The sequence below is a fragment of the Rhinatrema bivittatum genome, chromosome 9 (genome assembly GCF_901001135.1).
Source record: "Rhinatrema bivittatum chromosome 9, aRhiBiv1.1, whole genome shotgun sequence".
Taxonomy (NCBI): domain Eukaryota; kingdom Metazoa; phylum Chordata; class Amphibia; order Gymnophiona; family Rhinatrematidae; genus Rhinatrema; species Rhinatrema bivittatum.
The window spans coordinates 2,088,072-2,111,972 of NC_042623.1; the positions used below are offsets into that span (position 1 = coordinate 2,088,072).

Here is a 23,901-nt window from a genome sequence, read left to right on the forward strand (position 1 = left end):
TGCAGGCCTGCCCCCCAGTACTGCACGATTCACTAAGGCCTGTAATTTTAGAAAATTCAGGCCTAAGTGGTATAGCTGGATATTCAGCAGCAGCTACTTAACTGGATAAGTCCGATTTATCCAGCTAAGTAGTATATGAATATCTACTCTTAAAGGTTTTCTACCGTGCTGTGTCTAAGGGCCTCATTTTCCATCTGGATTGCATGCGATAAGGGACGTTTCGCACACGAAAAGTCCCTTATTGCGTGCGATACCAAAATGGGGGTGGAGTTGGCCCCGGAAGAGGAGGAGTCGGGGCGTCACCAGGGACGACTCCGAGAAGACGCCGCGGACGATGAAAAGGTAAGGCCCTTTTCGCGTCCGAGTTCGCTCCCAATAGCTACACCTCCTATGGTGACGCTATTGGGTGCGAAACTGGCAGCGATCACACTGCGACAGTATGATCGCTGCCGGCTAGCGCAGGCCCGCCCCCGTTTCGGCCCCCGCCCCTCATTCCCTAAAGTATCGCAGGCCTGCGATACTTTAGAAAATTAGGCCCTAAGGGAAAAATGTGTAATAAATAGGGCCCTGAAGCAATGGAGTCCAAGATCACAAAGAGTGGCAGTGGGATTTGGACTCTGGCTTTGCTGTTCGTAGCCCACTGCTCTAACCACTATGCTACTCCTCAACTTTTGAGTTATCCATCTAAATGGCTTTGAATATTCACCTCCAAGTCTTTTCTCTACAGGCTCCTTCACCAAGGAAAACAGAAACAGGGATAAGGGCCATCCCTAGTTATTTAAAAGGAGGAGCAGCATTTTTTATTTATTTTATACATTTTATTTATCCATTTCAGAAAGTTTGGCTCTGTTCTCACCGTTACATAAGAACATAAGATATTGCCATACTGGGTCAGACCAGTATCCTGTGTCCAATATTGGCCAAACAAGTAACAAGTACCTGGCAAGTACCCAAACTTTAAATGAATGGGTCCAAAGCTACTAATTTTTATTGATTAATAGCAATTTATGACTTCTGCTCTAGGAACTTACCCAAACCTAATTTTAAACCTAGCTACACTAATTGCCATAACCACATCCTCTGACAATGAATTCCAGAGCTTAAAAAATGTTTTTCTAAAAAATTTCCAATGCAGCCTCTCAAAGACTTTTTATGTGCTGAGTGGCAAGAATATATCAGTAATATTCCTTTTTTTTTTTTTTTAAAGAAGTATAAACTACATTTACTGAATTTTATTGTCTGTTGCCTGGAGCCATTGAGCCAAGAATGTTTTAACCAACTTTAACTCCTCAAATACAAATGCATCATTTTATAGAACGATACTAAAAGAACTTTAGGTTCATGCAACCAATATACTAAAGAGGCCATAAAATCAGTATACTAAAGGATTTCCTTTTGGTTAGTGGTCTCTTTCCTTTGCAATTTTGCTGCTCATGCAAATGGGCTGGGTTACAAAATTGCAAGTGAAGTTTGGCTCCTGGGATGGCCATAAAAACATGACAATGCCTCCATGAGGTGCAAACCGGTCTGCAGAACTGGTTTCAGGTACCATTCTCCATGGAATTCTTAATTAATGAGCTGATTCGTATGCTTTTATATTGCAGCAGCTCATTACTTAGGAATTTAAATTAAGTTTTGTGCATAGCACAAAAGTATACTACAGAGAAGGGGAGAAATTTGCAAATTTTTTCACAAAAATGCCAAAATGTCAATGATTTTGCACATTTTGGGGAATTTTGCATGTTTTTGCATGCATTGCTCCCTTTTACAAAAAAAAATGTAGCCTTTTACTATTGCAGCCTCTCTAGATTTCTAAATATATTTGAATACTGTTATTTGCAGGGTCATTCTATATTCTGTGATGTTCCGGTATCGCACACGATAAGGCCCTACCACATACAATACTGGCCGCATCGCGATAGTATTATTCTAATTAGGGGAAGGGGAGGACTGTGGGCGGAGTTATCTCCTGGCAGCGCTGCAGGCAATAATGTTCTTCACATTATGATTGGCAGCACCACGGGAAATAACTACGCCTATTGCCATGGCGCTGTGGGGGCAATAGTGTGTGGCGAAACCGCACCTCCGCGATGCAGCCGGCTGCCCGCTATCACCCGCCCACCCCTTTTTTTTTTCATGCCTCATCACTCAGCTATAAATATAGAAGAATGATGAATCTAGGGGTTGATTACTTATTTAAATGATGGTATATGTGCTGGTGCCATGAACACAGAAAACCATTATTCCTCCATGACGAAAACTGATGGTCACTAGGGATGGTACTGAACCCTGATCTTCTGTGTGACTGATTCTCAACACAGAACTGTACGTTGGGATTTTGGTATTGGCTGAATTTGTTCACCTCCTTCCTTATTTCTTTAATATATTAGCACATCTTTCATATAGTGGTGGAAAGATACAAGTGTCAGATTGATCTTTGCAAAAGTAAATTTTGCAGCCATGTTAATTTGCTCTGGACCACAATTTCACATCCATTAGTTTTTAATTCTGTGGGTCTCTTAAAAAAAAAAAAAAAAATGAAAGGAAAATATCTGTTAAATTGTAAAGCAAAATGAAAGCAAATATTAGAGAAGAGAACTGACCCTCAACACCATATGAATACTTGCAGTAAAATGAAGATAGGAGCGGACATCATGGCAGAGGCAGGACTTGCTGTGCACAAAGGCTGATCCTATTAATAACAGGCAAAGTAGCAAGGGCAGGAGAAGGAAAGAACACAGAAAAGACACACCAGATGAGAGTTCATGCAACTGGCTGACGGTTAGCAGAGTTAATGTGAGAGCATCCACGGGGCAGAAGATTCACAGCGAGTATTGCAAAGGAATTTAACTAAAATATTTCACTGTTACAAAAAGACCACAACTAACGACACAGATCAGCACATCAAGCTAGTGAGCCACAGCTGTACCTTCACGCAATAATACCTGGAGGAAGTCTCACAGAAAAGGTCTTAATATTCAGTATTTAAGTAGATTAAATAAAACTGCCCTGACCACCCTGGTTATGTGTGAGGTAACTTTTAATATTAGTTTTTCCAGGCTGAATCTGGCCCACAGTTACTAGCATTTGTGTGTGTGGGGCATGTGATCCAGCATCAAGAAAACTATTCACCACTTCTACCCTGCAAGAGTCCCATCAATGGCCAGATATCTGAAGGTATTTAGCCTGTGGCACTTCTTCCTGCTCCTGGGCTAGCTGGAGATATCTGCTGGCTCTGTCCTCTGAAGATTTAAGGATCCACTCTTGCTTCCTTGGATTCTGTTCCTTTTTTTGTTCCCACTATCCTATCCCCTCAGATCTTAACAGCAGACAAAGCCCAGACTCTATGCAAGTTATTATCATCTGCCCACTCCTTTATAATCCTTAAATGCTAATTCTTAACTTTATTTTCTGTAATTTGAAAATCAGCCTGTCATGGCGCACCTTATAAAAGCTTTAACAAATGAAAATAAACTCTCTCACATTTCTTAGATTAATTTTAGTAACATTCTTCAGCCATTTCCCACCCCCCTTTTGAACCTGAATGGTAGGGATGGGACCAGTCAGATGCTGCTGGCAATGTCTCTTCTTCTGCCAGCTCTCAATCATATCCAGCTGTGATTCTCACTATAGCTGCGCTTTATATTAAAACTGAGAGCTGTAACAGTATAACAGGCTACTGAGGCCATTACTCCTTCTCAGGATCCCTGCTGGGGCAAGCAATATCTGCTTTATTTATTTATTTATCTGTTTATTTATTTACTTATCTATTTATTTAAATTTATATTTTATTTAAGATTTTAACAAAATTTGCATTGCAAAAATCCAGGTAATCGTATTGGAAATACAAGCAAACACCAAAAGAAAAAATAGTATATAAATTATAAATACTCCAAAACAAATAGTCCCAGTTAATGGGAGTATAATTTAGGAAAAACCCAACCGGGTATACAAAGAAAGTGTAATAAATACAGAAAAAGAGATTATACATTTTCAATGCCGTATAAACACCTCAACTCTGCTCCTTATCAGCTGAGAAGGTCTGAAGATGGGTAGGGTCCTGAAAAATAAACTTTTTTTTTTTTTTTAATGAATAACTAGACATTTGCATGGGAATTTTAAAAAGAAAACTGTTCCAAGGGATAAAACCCTTGGTTTCAGTAAAATAAATTGTTTCCTCCTTAATTGAGTGCATCGAGCCACATCTGGGAAAATTTGAATTTTTTGCCCACAATAAAGGAAATCTTTATTCTTGAAATATTTCTGGAGTACCAGGATTTTATCCCGTTCACTACAAAAAGAAACCAAAAGAGTTGCTCTAATAGTTATGTCATCTATGGACGCCTCTAAAAAGGAGGAATCCCTTATATCTGCTTTATTCTAGCTATTTAATTCCTTTATTTCAGGGTAATGTGAACTGTATAAAATGCAGATTCTAAATGTGTGCCCATGCATCCCAGGATTATTCAATTTATCAATTGAAGACCTCTTCGAGGCCTGGAATAAATTTGTCGGGGCATTATCAGACACAAAGTGGCTACTGCAGCCCTGCTTACGACCCTCCGGATCAGCGTGTGAAGGTACAGTTTTCAGAGAAAAGGCAGATAAGGAAAGCAGCTGTTAATTTTATGTTAATCATGGAGCACAGTTAAAATAAAGAGACTAAATGGTCCAGAACACAATTTTCCAGAATAGTTTGTTATCTGCTTCAGATAGGAAAGTTTGCAGCTTCTTTTCCACACGGTTGCACATAAATATTCCGGCTTACCCGTATGTCGTCGTCAAAGCAGAGGTCAGGCCCCTTTCTGTACCGCGGATTCTGAACCAGCATGCAAGCGTTGGGCCCATTAGCTGGACATTCACGTTAAGGAAGGCGACTTTACTTATTGTATCCATTCCAGAGACATTTCCGTCACAGAACAAATCTTACTGCACCTCATCCTCTGCTTCCACCACCATTTTCTTATTTTAATCTTATCAGATAACACGATATCACTGAGAAAAATGCTTTTTATTTTATTGTACAGGAGGTAGAAATCTCATAAACAGCACACATTTCTTGGCTTAGCTACATTTAGATATTGTATTCTAAGCAGCATTTAAGTATAAAAGGCAAAGTTACAGGAATTCTGTGATCACATTCTTCCGATTGACTTCTCTGCAATTTGCATATGATTAACCACTCTCTATAAGAGCTATTCATGCACCTCTCTTTACAACATCGGTGCAGTTAAGGGTGGTGCATGCGGCTCCAAAAAGGCGAGTATCAAGGAGAATGTTTCCTCTCTACAATTTCAGTACTTGAATATAATCCACTTTGAAATGCCTGAAAAGTGGAATACAAATCAAATAAGTAAGAATGGTGACCATACTTTTGGTACGTTCACATAAAAAGTGATTAAATCCATGGCAAACACCTTTGGGGTAGATATTCAAAAGCCATTTACGTAGAAACATAGAAATGACGGCAGAAAAAGACCAAACACCCATCCAGTCTGCTCAGCAAGCTCCCACACTTATTTTCCCACACTTATCTGTTTCACTGACCACCACGTTCAGCACCCTTGTTGGTAACTGTTTGATTCAAATTTCCTGCCATTGATGCAGAGAGTAATGTTGGCGTTGCATCAAAGGTGAGCATAAGGCTTGATGGTTAAGGGTAGTAACAGCCGCATCAAGCAAGTTACCCCGATGCTTGGTTACCCAGACTGCACAGATCAATACCTTGTTGGTTGTTGTCTGAATGTAAATCGACAACTGAAAAGTTATCCATCTGAAAGGCTTTGCCGCAATATTCAGCAACTTATCTGGCTAAGTTCTAGTTGGATAATTCTTTATCTGGTTAGAATTTAGCCAGATATGTCAGGGGCATTCCTGGAGCGGGCAGTAAGCATTCTGGGGAGGAGCGGAGATAGCCAGTGAACCTAACCAGCTGACTCTGGCCATACTGTGGGCAAGTCTAAAGTTAGCCAGATATATTTGTCTGGCTAACTCTTAATATCTTAAAGGTTAGCAGCATGCAGACCTCAAAAGCTTTCAAAAGGGGACAGGGAATGGGTGTGGTCTAGGGGGGGCATGAGCATTTCGGAGCATGAACCAGAGATGTGCGCATAAATACTTACGCGCCCTGGTGCACACAGATGTCCCCTGCCAAGTAACTTTACTTCTGCTATTGATGACGTGTAAGTTAAACATTAAAGAAATCTAGGCAGATCTGTGGGATTTTAAGGGTCGGGGCTACTTGGGGGAATGCAAGCTATTAAACTAGGAGGGGTTTGGAGGACCTCTCTCTTAACTGGGAGAACTGGGGACATACTGGAAAAACTAGGAATCGTGTCAGCATGCACAGTTTTTAAAATCTCTTGATTTATGTGGTAGAAGGATTTGCACGCACATGCGTGTGCCAACTTAAATTTTGGCACACGTGTGCACACGACCATGTTATAAAATGGCCACGTCCCTAGGCATAGACCAACTTATGTGCACTAATGTGTGCACACACGCCAATTTGAAAGTTACTGTCCCACTCTAACCAACTATTCACAGATGGTTTAGATTTGGACTTCCAGTAGCATGCAATGTTTAATCTTGCCACCACCCTAGGTGTGGGTATCTCACGAGAGCCCACCTCCCTGGGGGAAGGGGATAACTCACTGGTATTATGTAACAAAAGTAAAGAAAAACCAAAGGAAGGTTAATCCCAGTGAAGTACCCTCCCACCTCACACTGTTGACCTCCCCAACATGGCTGCCTTAATTGTCATTGCATCATGCTACTGCACCCTGCTATGGAGCACCTTACTTAGGAGGCAACAGAGAGAGAGGAGGAGAGGGTTTTTTTTGGAGCAGTTTGGAAAGGTCAGTTGGAGAGATTCAGGCTACTCTGATGGGGGAAAGGTTTGCTAATCTATGAAAGGATCTGGACACTGAATTCCCCGCTTAGTTTGAGCAGATACACAGAGAACAAACAGAGAGCATATGACGGAGTCTCCAGTGTCTTGCTGGAAGCTGCTTTAGCTGCCCCTTCAGCAGAAGACTTGTATCAACACTCAGAAGAAACAAGCAGTGTGAGAGCTCTTCCTGCAGCCTCTTCTGCCATGGATAAAAGACTTCCCAGATTTGCTGGTGTGAACTGTGTACTTCTATGATCCAGAAATAGGGAGAGGATACTGAGCTCAGGGCCCTGGTGTTATCTTTCTTTGAGCTGCTGTTATCCTGTTTTTGATTTTACTCTTTATATCAAAGACAGTTAACTACCTGCTCTCTATAAACCATGGGATTACTGTAACTGCATACCTTAGCCTTCTCTTGTTTAATGTTTTATTATTATTACTACGATTATTATTATTATTATTATTATTATTAAGATACATATTAGTTTTTACCTTTTTTGTTACCTATCCACTTGTTAATTGTAAACCGACATGATGCGATATCTATTGTGAATGCCGGTATAGAAAAACTTAAAATAAATAAATAAATAAAATTACAAACCAACGTGAGTGAGTTGTCTAAATGTTAATCCTTCATTCGTCAGCCCCCATCACCTCCTCCTGCTTTTGCTCATCCTGTTTGAAAGAGCGTCATGCTACAATAAGATCTGCCACGCCAAGAAGGTCAAAGGCCCTGGAGTCAAGGAACTTTACATAGTGAATTCAGACATGTGGAACGGGAGGGGAGGAGCTATTGCCTCTGTTATGCATGACCAATAGCAGGCCCAGCAGGTAGTGGAGTGGTAATCCCGCCCCCAAGGAAATGTAGTGAGAGCTCCCTGATAATTCAAAGGTATTCCAGGCCTGGATAGCAGCAAATACAAAGTTTTACTGCTTTAATGATTAATGGGGGGAGATTAATAGTTGAGATTGTCAGGTAAAAGTGTTCCTACTCATTATGGAAGTGTGTGCTAGGTTACTCTGAAGCTCTTACACTGTTCACACATTTTGGCACGGGTAGATGGACGTAACCTTTTCTTTATGCACAGCTTTTGATGCAGGAGTCTCTTGCAGTAATAAAAGCAGCATTTTACTGTTTCAGTGTGTTTGGCAGAGTCACAGAGGCAACACCCCCTCCGAAGTCTAATCAAAGAGGGGGCTCACATTACCACACAGGTCGTACCCTTGGTTAGAAACATAGAAACATAGAAATGACGGCAGAAGAAGACCAAATGGCCCATCCAGTCTGCCCAGCAAGCTTCCCTCATTTCTTCTCTCATACTTATCTGTTTCTCTTAGCTCTTGGTTCTAATTCCCTTCCACCCCCGCCATTAATGTAGAGAGCGGTGATGGAGCTGCATCCAAGTGAAATATCTAGCTTGATTAGTTAGAGGTAGTAGGGGTAGTAACCGCCGCAATAAGCAAGCTACACCCTTGCTTATTTGTTTTTACCCAGATTATGTTATACAGTCCTTATTGGTTGTTTATCTTCTCCCCTGCCGTTGAAGCAGGGAGCTATGCTGGATATGCGTGAGGTATCAGTTTTTTCTTCTCCCCTGCCGTTGAAGCAGAGAGCTATGCTGGATATGCATCGAAAGTGAAGTATCAGGCACATTTGGTTTGGGGTAGTAACCGCCGTAACAAGCCAGCTACTCCCCGCTTTGTGAGTGTGAATCCTTTTTTCTTCTCCCCTGCCGTTGAAGTTATGCTGGATATGCGTGAAGTATCAGTTTTTCTTTTCCCCTGCCGTTGTAGCAGAGAGCTATGCTGGAAATTCGTGATGTATCAGTCTTTCTCCCATGCCGTTGAAGCAGAGAGCCATGCTGGATATGCTTCGAGAGTGAAGTATCAGGTACATTTGGTTTGGGGTAGTAACCGCCGTAACAAGCCAGCTACTCCCCGCTTTGTGAGTGCGAACCCTTTTTTCTTCTCCCCTGCCGTTTAAGCAGAGAGCTCTGCTGGATGTGTGAAGTAACAGTTTTTCTTCTCCCCTGCTGTTGAAGCAGAGAACTATGCTGGATATGCATTGAAAGTGAAGTATAAGAATGGAGTGATCAAGCTAGTTGAAAGGCATCAGGAATAGAGGAAGGTGGAGGTAGTAATTTGGATATTTGGTTTGGGGTAGTAACCGCCGTAACAAGCCAGCTACTCCCGTCTTTGTGAGTGCAAATCCTTTTTTCCACATTTCCTCTTGCTGTTGAAGCTTAGAGTGATGTTGGAGTCACAGTAACCATGTGTATGTTTATTGAATAAGGGTATTGTCTCCAGGCAGTAGCCATCATTCTGGCGAGTCACCCACTCTTCATTGGCGGCCTCTTGACTTTATGGATCCACAGTGTTTATCCCACGCCCCTTTGAAGTCCTTCACAGTTCTGGTCTTCACCACTTCCTCCGGAAGGGCATTCCAGGCATCCACCACCCTCTCCGTGAAGAAATACTTCCTGACATTGGTTCTGAATCTTCCTCCCTGGAGCTTCAAATCGTGACCCCTGGTTCTGCTGATTTTTTTCTTATGGTAAAGGTTTGTTGTTGCCTTTGGATCATTAAAACCTTTCAAGTATCTGAAAGTCTGTATCATATCACCTCTGCTCCTCCTTTCCTCCAGGGTGTACATATTTAGATTCTTCAATCTCTCCTCGTACGTCATGCGATGAAGATCCTCCACCTTCCTGGTCGCCCTTCTCTGTACCGCTTCCATCTTGTCTTTGTCTTTTTGTTGGGGCTACACAAGTTATATTTTGAATCCAGGAAATAATTTCTTGTCTGTAAGTCTTTATTACTGGGCAGGTCTATCGTATTGAATAAAAGACCCAGCCTATGGTTTTTGTTTTCTTTCATTTTGTGTGCATATGTCTGTGTCTGTGTGTGTGTGTGTCTCTGTCTGTGTGTATCTGTGTCTGTGTCTGTGTGTGTGTGTTGGGGGGGGGGGGGGGTAGGGGGTATTTTTCTGGCTTCAGTTCAGTGAGAGGTCAATTCTAAAAGCCTTGCTTATGCTAAAATGCCCACATATGGATGTTTGTGGGCTGCACATGAGCAATGCAGATTGTAAAAGCTGCAGTTTACGCGCATATATGCGATTGCGGCAGGGGGAATGAAAAAAAGAATGCGGCAGGGGGAATGAAGAAAGGTGGATCTATATAGAGACAACAACCAACAAGGACTAAATTACATAGTCTAATAAGCATGTGTGTAGCTTGCTTATTGCAGCAGTTGCTACCCCTAACTAATTAAGCTAGATATTTCACTTAGATGCAGTTCCAACACTGCTCTCTACATTAATGGTGGGGGTGGAAGGGAAATAGAACCAAAGAGCTAAGTGAAACAGATAAGTATGAGAAAAAAATGTGTGAAACTTGCTGGGCAGACTGGATGGGCCATTTGGTCTTCTTCTGCCGTCGTTTCTATGTTTCTATGAATGCACGAGCAAAAAATAAGGTAGGAGAAAAGGGGTGGGGCATGATCGGGGTATGAGCATTCCAGGCAGAGCCAACACAGTTATGCGAGAAACTTTGTATTTTAAAAATGGAGGCCGCGGCGCGTGGCAGCTTGTTAGCTGTGTAATTTTACTGCTGTTCTTCAAGAGGAGTAAGACCTCATATCTCTCATTTTAGGGCTCACATGACAGGGTGAGGGGTCCAGGTCAACTGGGGAACGTACAGGATGAAGAGCCAGAGGGTTTGGATGATCTCGAGATTGACTGGGCAAACTGGTGAGCTAATTAGAAAAACTGGGAATGTTCTTCGTGCAAGTATGATTTAAAATATGCTCACATATGTGCTTGAAAACCAGCAAAATCCTATGGAAGATATGTAAAGTAGGTTTGCTTGAGTAACCTCTTAAAATTAGGAGCATACTTATGTGTGGTAGGAATATTTTAAATCATATGTGCACAGGGGCGGACATGATTAAATATGTCAGCATATCTCCACTCGCACGCCGATAAACATATGTCTGCACGCATCTGCACTCTTAAAATTAGCCTGCTAATGTTTACTTTAGTACATTTTGTTAGCTGAACTGAAATAAATATTAAATTTAAAAAAAGAAAGAATAGCCCTGCCCCTAGACCACACTTACCCCTTCCCACAGGGGTTTCTGATGAAGAAAGGTACAAGAACAATTCACTATCATTCCGGCGGAGCGCACTGTTAATCCACAACTGGACGTGTGTTTTCGATGCACTAGCTTTACCCCTTATTCACCTTTACCCTTATTCAGTAAAGGGTAATAGCGTGTCGGAAACGCGCGTCCAACCCCCCCAAACCAAATAGCGCCCACAACATGCAAATGCATGTTGATGGCCCTATTAGGTATTCCCGTGTGATTCAGAAAGCAAAATGTGCAGCCAAGCCGCACATTTTACTTTCAGAAATTAGCGCCTACCCAAAGGAAGGTGTTAATTTCTCCGGGCACCGGAAAAGTGTACAGAAAAGCAGTAAAAACTGCTTTTCTGTGCACCCTCCGACTTAATATCATGGTGATATTAAGTCGGACGACCCGAAAGTTAAAAAGAGTTAAAAAAAAAAAATTTGAAGTCAGCTCGCGGCTTGAAAACCGGACGCTCAATTTTGCCGGCGTCCGGTTTCCGAACCCGTGGCTGTCAGCGGGTTTGAGAACCGACGCCGGCAAAATTGAGCGTCGGCCATCAAACCCGCTGACAGCCGCCGCTCCTGTCCAAAAAGAGGCGCTAGGGATGCGCTAGTGTCCCTAACGCCTCTTTTTGCTGTGGGCCCTCATTTGAATACAGAATCGTGCACACAGGAGAGTGGCCTGTGCGTGCGCCCGCTCTCCCGCGACTTTTACTGTATCGGCTCAATTGGAGAGAGAGCTGGGCGTTCATCCCAATGATGATGTTACATGCTCCAGGCTACTTAGCCTGCCTGAAGCTGGACTCTTTGCTTTGGCAACACATTCCTTAGTCTGTTCCTTGCTTGCTGTCTGCCTTTCTGTATTCTGCCTACTTGCTACCTTGTACTGCTCACTACCTGCCTTGACCCTGAACCACTTACTGGATTCTCCTCACATGCTTCCTGCCCTGACCTCTGATTGTTTTGGATTTCGCTTGCCGGACCCTGGACCTCCTGTCGAACTCTAATGCTGCGTTCTTTAGTTTGGTTTGGGTCCAGTCTTCATTTCTGCTCCATTTCAGCTGTGCATTGTGAAGCCATCAGCCTTGTTACATATCATCAGTCTTGTCCATTCTCTGCTTCAGCTTGTCTTTGTCAAGCTTTCAGCTATATGGCCCGCCTTCGTACAGACTCGTGGACTCTGCTCCACGTCAGGACATGCTCACCTGCCACTGACAAGGGCTTTGGGTCTTGCCTTGAGGATGAATCGGGCACAGGGGCTCACGCAGTCACAGTTCCTATTCGTCACTCCACAAAAGGCTTTGGAGTGACTACCCCCAGGAACCAGCAGAGGACTGCCAGACCCTGGCAAATTATTGTTCAATAGAAGACAGAATCTTTCCAAACCAATGAAAAATGAAATCCATACTAAATTTTCGAAGAAACTATTTTGATTGCGTCACTAATGGCATAATCTTACCCCGGTGAGCAAAACAATGGAAGTGTTATTACAGTTTGGCAACAGAGAACTCTACACTGTGGGGTAGATTTTCAAAAACCGCAAATAGGCGTACTTTTGTTGGCGCTCCAGGCGCCAACAAAAGTACACTGGATTTCAGTAGATATGCGCGTAGCCGCTCGTATCCGCTGAAATCCGGGATCGGCGCGCGCAAGGCTATCGATTTCATATAGCCGGCGCGCGCCAAGCCGCGCAGCCTACCCCCGTTCCCTCCGAGGCAGCTCCGAAATCGGAGCGGCCTCGGAGGGAACTTTCTTTTGCCCTCCCCTCACCTTCCCCTCCCTTCCCCTACCTAACCCACCTGCCCGGCCCTGTCTAAACCCCCCCCTTACCTTTGTTGGGGGATTTATGCCTCCCGGAGGGAGAAGTAAATCCCCGCGCGCCAGCAGGCCGCTAGCGCGCTGGGACGCGATCTGGGGGCGGGTCCGGAGGGTGCGGCCACGCCCCCGGCCGTAGCCACGCCCCCGGGCCCGCCCCCGGAACGCTCCCGACACGCCCCCAAAACACCGTACGGTTCGGGCCCGCCCCCGACACGCCCCCCCCCCCGACACGCCCCCCCCCGACACGCCCCCTCCGAAAACCCCGGGACTTACGCGAGTCCCGGGGCTCTGCGCGCGCCGGTAGGCCTATGTAAAATAGGCTTACCGGTGCACAGGGCCCTGCTCGCCTAAATCCGCCCGGATTTGGGCGGATTTAGGCGAGCAGGGCTCTGAAAATCCGCTCCTTAGGGAATAAAACAAATAAACGTTATTAGCCAAAGACATTGCTCAGAAATATGTGGGCGATTTATATGACATTATTCAGACTTATTAGTTTCACATATATAGGAATACATTCTGGTACGGTTACCTCCCAGTCCTGATTTATCAGTGAAGCAGGATTTGGTGGCTGCCACCATATCAATGTTGTTCTCCATTATGATGCTTCTAGGTTAATTATTACGTTAGTTCATGAGATTTTCTATGCTGACTTTCCAAGTGGTTTTAAACCTCCTCTTATCTTCCTTTTCACTCTGTGAACTGACTCGTTATTACTTACACCTTCAACAGAATGTCTTCCATTATAATGCAATTAACTCTGGGCTTTTATTTCTTAGCATGGAAGGCCTAGCTCATATTATTTTTGGTGCCCATCTGCATTGCTATGCATTCTTCTATATTTTCTCTTTTTGAAACAACTTGGCACTGTTCTTACCAGTATCTTGCAGAGCTTTAAATAGCATTATGCTTGAACATTATTACCATAAACTGACATCAAAGGATACAAGGTTGTTCTGCCTGAATTAGTGGCCGTGAGTCACATGGGAGGCATGTTTTTTTACTATCCACAATTATAAATACAAGATTTGTTTCCAAAAGTTTTTCTGCATGATAAATTCTGGAAAGCAAGCACAGGAATGATGATCAGAGTCAAGATGACCAATTTTTTAAAATCAAAGTCACTGAAAACATTCAAAATATTAAAATCTGAAATATTGGAATCTTATGTTTTATAATAATCATAGAAAAGTTGTAGTACAATAAGTACATTGTCTCCTCGTCTCCTTCTAATCACCTACACATGCATTGCCTTCACAATGCACCTCAACTCCCACTACTCCTCCTACGATGTGTTTCCTTCTCCTCCTCTGTCCCACCTTGGCTGAACCTTCTGACTTTCTTCTCCGGCCTTCTTCAAGTTCTGTCTAATGCTTGCTGTACCTGATCACAAAATAATCAGAGGAGGGGCAAGGAAAGCTCCTCAGTTGTCCGCATTTTTATCAATTGTCGGCGTTTATTCAACTTTTCAGATGTATCATCGAATATTCCAAATTTAATGCTGATTACACGGTCACCGACGTGGACTTTGTTTCATGGGAAACTGCATTGGGAGGGACCAAATGTCTGTGAAAGGGTAAATCATCAACAGCCATCCCTGTTACATGTAAAGAAGTTTAATAAGTACTCCATATCTTTCTACCCTTTCTCAGACCTCTTGACCTTTGGTCCCTCCCGACAGTTTCCCACGAAATAAAGTCCATGTTGGTGACCATTTAATCAGGGTTAAGTTTGGAAATTTGGCGTATTCGATGACATCTGAAAAGTTGAACACTGACAATTGATAAAAATACGGACAACTGAGGAGCTTTCTTACCCTTCCTCTTTGATATTTCTGTGATTTATTGTGAGTTGGGCTTTGATTCACCTGTTCATAACCATGTTTACTATATTAAATACAATTCCTGAAACTCATCTGTTTTGTTTATCTGTATTGGCTGGATCATAAGCTCCATGGAGTAGGGACCCTCTCATGTATGTCTGTACAGCACTACATATGCCTAGTACCATATTAGAAGTAATTAGTAGCATTAATAATGACTACAGAAGACCCCACTTCAAATTTCTACATCAGGACTACAAGACTTTCTCATTAATTTTGGTGCAATAAAATCATCATTTTCTACTAAGATTCCACTACTATCTGAATCAATATAACTGCTAGAAATCTGCACTAAAATAAGGAATCACCAGTCACATTTTGCTAACTTTATGTACAGACCGAGACAAATTAAAATAATATGAAACTTTCAATCTCAGTTAAAATATCCAATTTTCAAATTTCATGCATTCATGAAGGTTTTGAATTAACATCAATGGCACACATTTTTTGCAATAAGAAGGGCATTTTCAATTTGTTTAGAAAATATTTCCTAATAGGTCAATTTTCAGCCAAGGCTGAGAACTCAACTAAGTTACAAAATTTAATCTCATAGATTTTGGTTGCTCAACCATGGCTGAAAATGGGTTCTTAAATCTAAAATCCATCCCCTCTCACTGTCACCCCAGAGCCTCAGTCTTCATGAAGCTATGATTGGCAGAGTTCTGGTCTCCTTATTCCCATCACCTCTGCATGAAGAAGATCAACCTCTTCATTCAGCAGTGGAGAGGTGCAATGACATTATCTGAGCAACGACAGCAGGAGGAAGATCATGTCCATTCTGCCACTGAAAGAGGAATATCCTCTAGAATCATAAGTAGAGATCCCAGAGGGGTGGCAGAGATATTTTGATGCAGGGGTAAACCATTTCAGGTGCTGGGAGGGACGGAATCAGGGAATGGTCTGAAGGGTATTGAGGCTCTAGTGCTTGAAGCTTGGGATGGAGACTCCAGCAATCATGACTTGAAGGGGATTGGGATTCTAGGAGTGGGGATGTTTGATTAAAATATTGGGGTTCGACAGGGAGAGGGGGAAGCATCAAGGTTAGGGGCACTGAGATAGTTTAAGGGCAGCTAACACTGTGCCTAGTATTAACCACCTAAATTAGGCCGGGATTCACCATTCTATCGCAGTATGGTGAATCCAGGGAAACGGGGGCGGGCCTGTGAAAGTCGGCAGCCTTCGCACCACCGCGGTGTTTTCGCTGCTGGCTTTCGCACCCAATAGCGCCACCGTGAAAGGTGGTGCTATTGGGCGTGCTACTGGCGATGATAATGCTACTAACCTTATCGCCGCCAGCGAAGACACCGCCGAGTCCGCCTCCTCATCGCCCCGACTCCTCCCCGACTCTGCCCCCAGCATGCTATCGCACGATATAAGCTTTTGAAAATGACCCGCTTAGATGCCTAAAACTGAAAATAAGTACTAAATTCCAAAATTCTCTCCCCTACCCTCCATAGCTCTACCTTCTGCTAAACTGCCCACCATTTTTTGGTTACCAAATTTAAAAGTTTATCACTTAGGAAGATCTACACATCAAATGTTTAAGTTAGGCCCTTACATCTTTTGAAAACAGAGCCCTTCTAGATTGACATTTTGCATGCCCTTCATCTTTCACACTATTTTCAGTTAAAATTAACATAATGAATGGTATTAATTTAGTTTATTAATTATAGTTTTCATTCTTGCTAGTATTACCATCAAGTTGCCAAAACTCCTGTTTTGTTTTTTTTGTCAAGTGTAAATATTCACCTTGTACAGTTTCCACAGTCCAGATATCCCATAAATGATTTATTGCTGTTTTCAAAAAAATATTGGGTTTGCTCAGTAATGCAGCTTTGTTTGGACAGGGCAGCAGAGGATTCCTGATCTTCATAGTCAACTGCAAAAAAAAAGAAAAAAAAATAACCCAGCAAAAACATAAGAACATAAAATATGCAATACTGGGTCAGAACAAGGACCCATCAAGCCCAGTATTCTGTTTCCAACAGTGGCCAATCCAGTCACAAGTACCTGGCAAGTACCCAAACATTAGATAAATCACAAGCTACTATTGCTTATTGATTACCATAATAGAAGTTTATGGATTTATCTTCTAGGAACTTATCCAAACCTTTTTTAAACCCAGTTTCACTAACTACTGTAACCACATCCTCTGGCAATGAATTCCAAAGCTTAACTATGCATTGTGTGAAAAAGAAGTTTCTTCAATATATTTTAAATGAGCTACTTGCTAACTTCATGGAGTGCGCCCTGGTCCTTCTATTATCTCAGAGACTAAATAACCAATTTACATAAACCTGTTCAAGTCCTTTCATGATTTTGTAGACTTCTATCTTATCCTCCCTCAGCCGTCTCTTCTCCAAGCTGAAAAGTCCTAACCTCTTTAGTCTTTCCTCATAGGGGAGCTGTTCCATCCCCTTTATCATTTTGGTCGCCCTTCTCTGTACCTTCTCCATCGCAATTATATCTTTTTTGAGATGTGGTGACCAGAATTGTACACAGTATTCAAGGTGGGGTCTCACCATGGAGCGATACAGAGGCATTATGACATTTTCCGTTTTATTCACCATTCCCTTCCTAATAATTCCTAACATTCTGTTTGCTTTTTTGATCATCACAACACACTGGCACAGGGCATTCAACAGATTTCATTTGTACCCAATGTACATGATGCCAAGGACCCACTGGTCCAAGGTAACCGTGGGCCACTGGTGTGCATAGAACCGCAGCCTGCCCCCCAACTGGAAGATCCTTTGCCATGGGTGCGGTGGATGTGGCTATGCTCCCTGTGATTCAGTCAAAACCCCGTCACTGGAGTTGACAGAGATGCTGGCTGGGACTTTGGGGGCCCTCTATTTCCCAGGGTGGTTGCAAGGAGCCTGCGATTGTTGATGAGGTCAAGGTGGAGGAGGGTAGTATTTCCTCGGGCAGGAGAAAGTCTTCAGTTTTCCCAACCTCGAATGACTCCTGGATGAGTGGTTCCAGGTGCCAGGGAGAATTGCTAGAGTGTCGTATGGTGGTCCCAAATTTGGACCACTGTGTCCTTTACCATGTCTCTAAAGAGATTCTCTCCTGTACAAGGCACGTCTGCAAGTCATTCCCACACCTCTGATCAGAGGTCCGAGGCCTGCAGCCAGGCAACTCTACAAGCACCAAACCCTGCTGCAGAGACTTTCGATGCCACTTTGAAAATATCGTAGGTCAACCGGACCCTGTGTTTCCCGTACTTCAGGCCCTTGTGCACCAGCAATTGGAGAGTATCCTGCCACTGTTGAGGCAGCTGCTCAGCTACCTCCTGCCACTACTTCAGAATGTTCCGCATATACGAGTCCATACAGAGCTGGTCGGCCACTATTCAGGTAATAAGCACAGCTCCTTTAAAGACCTTTCTCCCAAAACATTCATTGCCCTCAGATCCTTCCCCTGGGCTGCTTGGCCTACTTGAAAGAGATTCAACAACCACAGGTTGCTGTGGCAGCTGACGCTTGACGAATAAGAGAGCCTTTTGTACCATAAAACCTTTTGAACATAAAAGCAAAGGTTACAGAAGACACTTTTCTAGTCAGGTAACTTTATTTCCCAGTTCTGATCCAGCCAGGTGTAGACCTTTAATTGCATCTTCCAGCTTGGGGTCATGTTCACCATTCCTGTCCTGACACATGGTGCAGGCTCAGGTCTACTCTTCATTGGAACCTAACCTAGAGTGCATGACTGCTAGAAAAAAACATCTCTCATTTATTCCACCAAAAATAGTACAAATCAAATACAGACGTGCTAGGGATGTTCAGACCAAGTTTTTTCTTTTCTGTTTGTTTTTCTTTATTTGAGGGGGGAGGGTTCTTTATTTCGGCTCCTTCTAATGGTTATTTTGATTTGATTCATTTACCAAATCAAAATAAACATTCAACAAAACAAAACAAAAATGAGGTCCTCCTCATGCCACATTTATCACAAATCCTGTTTGGGAGGGAGAGAGAGCGAGACTCTATGGAGGCCACTGTAAGAGGGGGCACAGTAACTCGGGGTGAGGATTGTGGGGTGGGATGGGTTCTGGGAGGCAATTTTACATGCACAGTCGTACGTGCGAACAGCACAGTTACCATCAGTGAAGACCTGATGAGATTTGGAGGGATGAGAGGTGAAAGAAGAGTAGATTTGAACCATGTTCTCTCTACCTAGATTGTAGCATGTAAAATGGCCCCAGAACCCACCCTACCCCACCCCGAGTTACTGGGCCCCCTCTTACAGTGGTATAAATAGTTACATTTTTTCTAAACCTCACACACCAATAACGGCCCAAAATGCAATAAAAGCTGTCTGGGCACCTCTCAGCTTGCAATGTGAAAACATCACAGGTTCTCTCTCCAAAGTGTATTATTAGTTTGTTTATGGTTATCACTCCATAGTGTATTATTCGTTTGTTTATGGTTATCTCTCCATAGTGTATTATTAGTTTGTTTATGGTTATCACTCCATAGTGTATTATTCGTTTGTTTATGGTTATCTCTCCATAGTGTATTATTAGTTTGTTTATGGTTATCTCTCCATAGTGTATTATTCGTTTGTTTATGGTTATCACTCCAAGTGCCCTTTTGTACTATTTTTACATTCCTTTTCTTAATCTATATCTTCGGTTACATTCTTTCTGTTAACCTATATCTACGGTTATTTGCTCCCCCTCCCCTTTGCCCTGTTCGCTGTAATTTCTCTTAGTTCTTTGTAAACCGATATGATGTGCCTTCGAATGTCGGCATAAAAAAGTTGTTAAATAAAATTAATAAAAATAATGCACATTGTGGTAAAATAGCTATGCAATGCGGTACCTGGAAAATTACCCTAACCTCACCTTTTTTTATTTTTTTATCACAGGTGCTATTTAAGAACATAAGAACATAAGAAATTGCCATGCTGGATCAGACCGAGGGTCCATCAAGCCCAGCATCCTGTTTCCAACAGAGGCCAAAACCAGGTCACAAGAACCTGGCAATTACCCAAACACTAAGAAGATCCCATGCTACTGATGCAATTAATAGCAGTGGCTATTCCCTAAGTAAAATTGATTAATAGCAGTTAATGGACTTCTCCTCCAAGAACTTATCCAAACCTTTTTTGAACCCAGCTACACTAACTGCACTAACCACATCCTCTGGTAACAAATTCCAGAGCTTTACTGTGCATTGAGTGAAAAAGAATTTTATTATTATTATTATTATTTATTTCTTTTATATACCGACATTCAATCGAGATATCACATCGGTTTCCAGATAACCAAGAGAATAGGGCGTAGTCCGCCCTATTTTACATTATAACATGGTAACCAAAAAAAAAAACAAAAAAAAACCAATTATAACATATTATAACAGTGGTACATGGAACAAAAGGTTATAGGATATAACAAAAGGTTATAGAAAATAACATATGTACATGAATGTGTTGTTGATAAAATAAATTTAGGATTAGGGACTTGTTGGTTAGGTAATTTAGGAATAGAGGTGGGGGGGATGAGGGAAGGGAGGGGGGAAGGTGTGGGAGGAAGTAGCGGAGTGAGGGATTCAGGGGGGTGAGAAGACTTGAGTATGGGATGAGGTGGGTTGCGTTCGGGCAGGTTAAGGGTCGGGTGGGAAGGCTTTTAAAAACAGCCATGTTTTTAGGTGTTTTTTGAAGGTTTGCAGTGATGGTTCATTTCTGAGACAGGTGGGGAGGGTGTTCCATAGGGTGGGTCCCGCTATTGTTATGGCTCGTTTGCGGGTTGCGTTGAGGTGTGCAGAATTGAGATTGGGGATGGCTAGGAGGCCAGTGTTGGTGGATCTGAGGGTTCTTTGTGTGGGGTGTGGATGTATTGCGTTGTTTAGCCAGTTCATTTTGTTGTTGTGTATTTTTTTGTGCATGAGGGTGAGTGTTTTGTAATGGATTCTTTGTGTGATGGGTAGCCAGTGGAGTTCTTTGAGGGTAGGTGTAATGTGGGAGGATTTTTTGTTGTTGGTGATGATTCTGGCGGCGGCATTTTGTAGAACTTGGAGGGGTCTGGTGTGGATTTCTGGTAGGCCGATGAGAAGGGAGTTGCAGTAGTCGAGTTTTGAGAGGATAATTGATTGAAGGACTGTTCGGAAGTCGTGCGCTTGGAGAAGGGGTTTAAGTTTTTTCAGGGTTTGGAGTTTGAAGAATCCATCCTTAATTGTATTGGAGATGTGTCGTTGAAAGTTGAGTTGGCTGTCAATTGTTACTCCTAGGTTTCTTGTGGATGGAGTGAGTGAGATTTGTGAGATCTGTGGCACTCCCGTGTTGATTGAGGTTCCTGGGTGGTTGGAGGGGGTGCACTTGAGGGGATAAGAGGGACGGTCATCGTGGATGTGAAGGATTTCTGTTTTGGCTTGGTTGAGGCATAGTGATAGTTGGGATAGTAATTGGGACAGATTTGAGCTGAGGTTGTTCCATTTTTCCATGGTGAGTTGGATGGACTTGTTTATGGGGAGAAGTATTTGTATGTCGTCTGCATAGACGAAGTAGGTGAGGTTTGCATCTGAAAGGTATTTGCATAGTGGGAGGAGGTAAATGTTAAAGAGGGTTGAGGAAAGGGAAGAACCCTGTGGGACCCCATGTGTGAGGGGCACTTGAGAGGATTCGGATGAGTTTGTCTTGACGATGTAGGATCTGTTTGAGAGGTAGGATTTGAACCATTTGATTGTGGTGTCTTGAAGACCAATTTCTTTAAGTCTGGCGAGGAGTGTTCTGTGATTGATGGTGTCAAAGGCGGCTGATATGTCAAGGAGTATCAGGAGGAACGATTTGCCTTTGTCACGGCCTCTGAGGATGGTATCAGTAAGGGAGAGGAGGAGGGTTTCAGTGCTGAGGAATTTTCTGAAACCGTGCTGTGCTGGCTGAAGAACATTATGGGTTTCAAGGTGGTCTGTAAGTTGGTTGTTGACTGTTTTTTCTATGATTTTTGCTAGGAATGGGAGGTTAGAGACTGGTCTGTAGTTTGCTGGGTCTGATTTGTCGAGTTGAGGTTTTTTGATGATTGGTTTGATGATGGCATTTTGAGTTTTCTGGGAAGATTCCTTGTTCGAGGGATAAGTTGATGATGTAGGTTATTGGTTTGACAATGATCTCTCTGATGAGTTTTAGGGTTTTGACGGGGATGGGGTCTAATGGGTGGGATGCAGGGTTGGTTTTTTTGATGATGGGTTCGATTTCTGTAGAAGCAACAGGTGCGAATTGTGACCATATGTGGATGGGGGGGTGGATGGCAGTGGGGTCGTTGTGGGTTTGTGGAATCTTGGCAATAATGTTGTCGACTTTGTCCTTGAAGAATTGAGCTAGTTTTTCGCTGGAGATGTTGCTGGAGTTAGGCGTTGTGTCATTTTGGATGGGGTTGGTTAAATCTTTGACATAGGCGAAGAGGGTCCTTGGGTTAAATTGGTAATCATGAATTCTTGACGTGTAGAAATTGCGCTTTGCTGTGTTGAGATCTGTTGTATAGTTGTGTAGTAGCGTTCTGTATTTGTCTTTCAGGTTTGAGGTGGGGGTTCGTCTCCATTGTTTTTCAGTTTGTCTCAGTGTTCGCTTTGAGGTTTTCAGTTCTTGGGTGTACCATGGGGCTTTTTGCTTTGTAGATTGTTTGATTTCCTTTTTTATCGTGGGGCATAATGTGTTGGCTATGTCTGCGTTGATGGATATCCAGGAGTTTGTGGCGGTGTTGGCGTCATTTAGGTTGATTGTTTTTAGTGCCTCCAATTAGTCTTAAATTAGTCTTAAATTAGTCTTAAATGTGCCTCCAATTAAATGTGCCTCCAATTAAATGTGCCTCCAATTAAATTAGTCTTAAATGTGCCTCCAATTAGTCTTAAATTAGTCTTAAATGTGCTACTTGCTAACTTCATGGAATGCCCCCTAGTCCTTCTATTATTCGAAAGTGTAAATAATCAATTCACATCTACTCGTTCAAGACCTCTCATGGTCTTATTTATCTATTTATTTATCTATTTATTTATTTATTTAGTGTTTTTCTATACCGGCATTTGAGATAAAAATCCCATCATGCTGGTTTACATTAAACAGGGGGTGTACAAAGAGAAAACACTGGAAAACTATAACAAGTGAACAGAGAATCTGAAGTTACAATAAAACAAGGAAGTTTCAACTTCGGAGAGGAAAGATAGTCTAGAGGAAAATAACAGAAAGAGCAATTATTTACAGTGTTCTAAGAATATCTGACTATGGTTGTCGTTGCATGATCTTAAACACCTCTATCATATCCCCCCTCAGTCGTCTCTTCTCCAAGCTGAAAAGTCCTAACCTCTTTAGTCTTTCCTCATAGGGGAGCTGTGCCATCCCCTTTATCATTTTGGTCGCCCTTCTCTGTACCTTCTCCATCACAACTATATCTTTTTTGAGATGTGGCGACCAGAATTGTACACAGTATTCCAGGTGCGGTCTCACCATGGAGCGATACAGAGGCATTATGACATTTTCTGTTTTATTCACCATTCCCTTTCTAATAATTCCTAACATTCTGTTTGCTTTTTTGACTGCTGCAGCAGTTTGATGAATCTAGGCCTTAGGTAGGTCTGAAACCCAGTGACTTGGTGGAGGGTAGTGGATCAGAGGGGACCAAGGAGGTTCCAGCCCTGGCTTGGTGACAGAATGGCATTTTAAAAGAATTTCTTATAATGTGTGCTGTTTGCTAATAACGAGTATTACTTGCCAAAATGAAAAACAGCCAAAAATGTTCTGGTTTTACGTGCACATGAGGCATTCATTTTAGGGACGGTAACTTTCAAACCGGCGTGCAAGCACACATTGGCACACATATATTGGCCCATGCCCAGGGAAGTGGCCATTTTATAACCTGTGCGTGCATTTTATAAAATAGCCTGGTCGTGCAGAAATGTGTGCCAAGTTTTAAGTGGGTGCAGGCAAGTTCGTGCAAATGCTGTTTTACCACATAAATCAGGGGATTTTAAAATGGGCATGCACCAAGGCTATTTCCATAAGAACATAAAGCCTGAATTTTAAAAAGCCTGTGCACATAAAATCCATGGGATACGCGTGTGGCCGGGCCACGTGTGCGCCAAGTGCATTTTAGAAACATCCCAGCCACGTACGTATCTCCCGGTAAGCGCAAAAGTGCCATGCCATCGAAAAAGGGTGGGCCGGGGGGCAAGTCTGGGTGGGGAGGAGTGGGG

At 42.8% G+C, this 23,901-nt stretch overlaps 1 protein-coding gene across 9 annotated transcripts in view; it reads right to left on the minus strand.

The window, feature by feature from the left end:
• Positions 1–23,901, minus strand: part of CACNA2D1 (calcium voltage-gated channel auxiliary subunit alpha2delta 1) — a 1,026,983-nt gene that overhangs the window by 29,226 nt on the left and 973,856 nt on the right. For all 9 annotated transcript variants that reach the window (XM_029615087.1, XM_029615085.1, XM_029615090.1 and 6 more), the window contains 3 exons: positions 16,466–16,595; positions 13,782–13,894; positions 4,769–4,851 (listed from right to left, as the gene is read on the minus strand). In XM_029615087.1, coding sequence (XP_029470947.1) covers positions 4,769–4,851; positions 13,782–13,894; positions 16,466–16,595 — 326 coding nt within the window. The remainder of the gene's footprint in view (positions 1–4,768; positions 4,852–13,781; positions 13,895–16,465; positions 16,596–23,901) is intronic.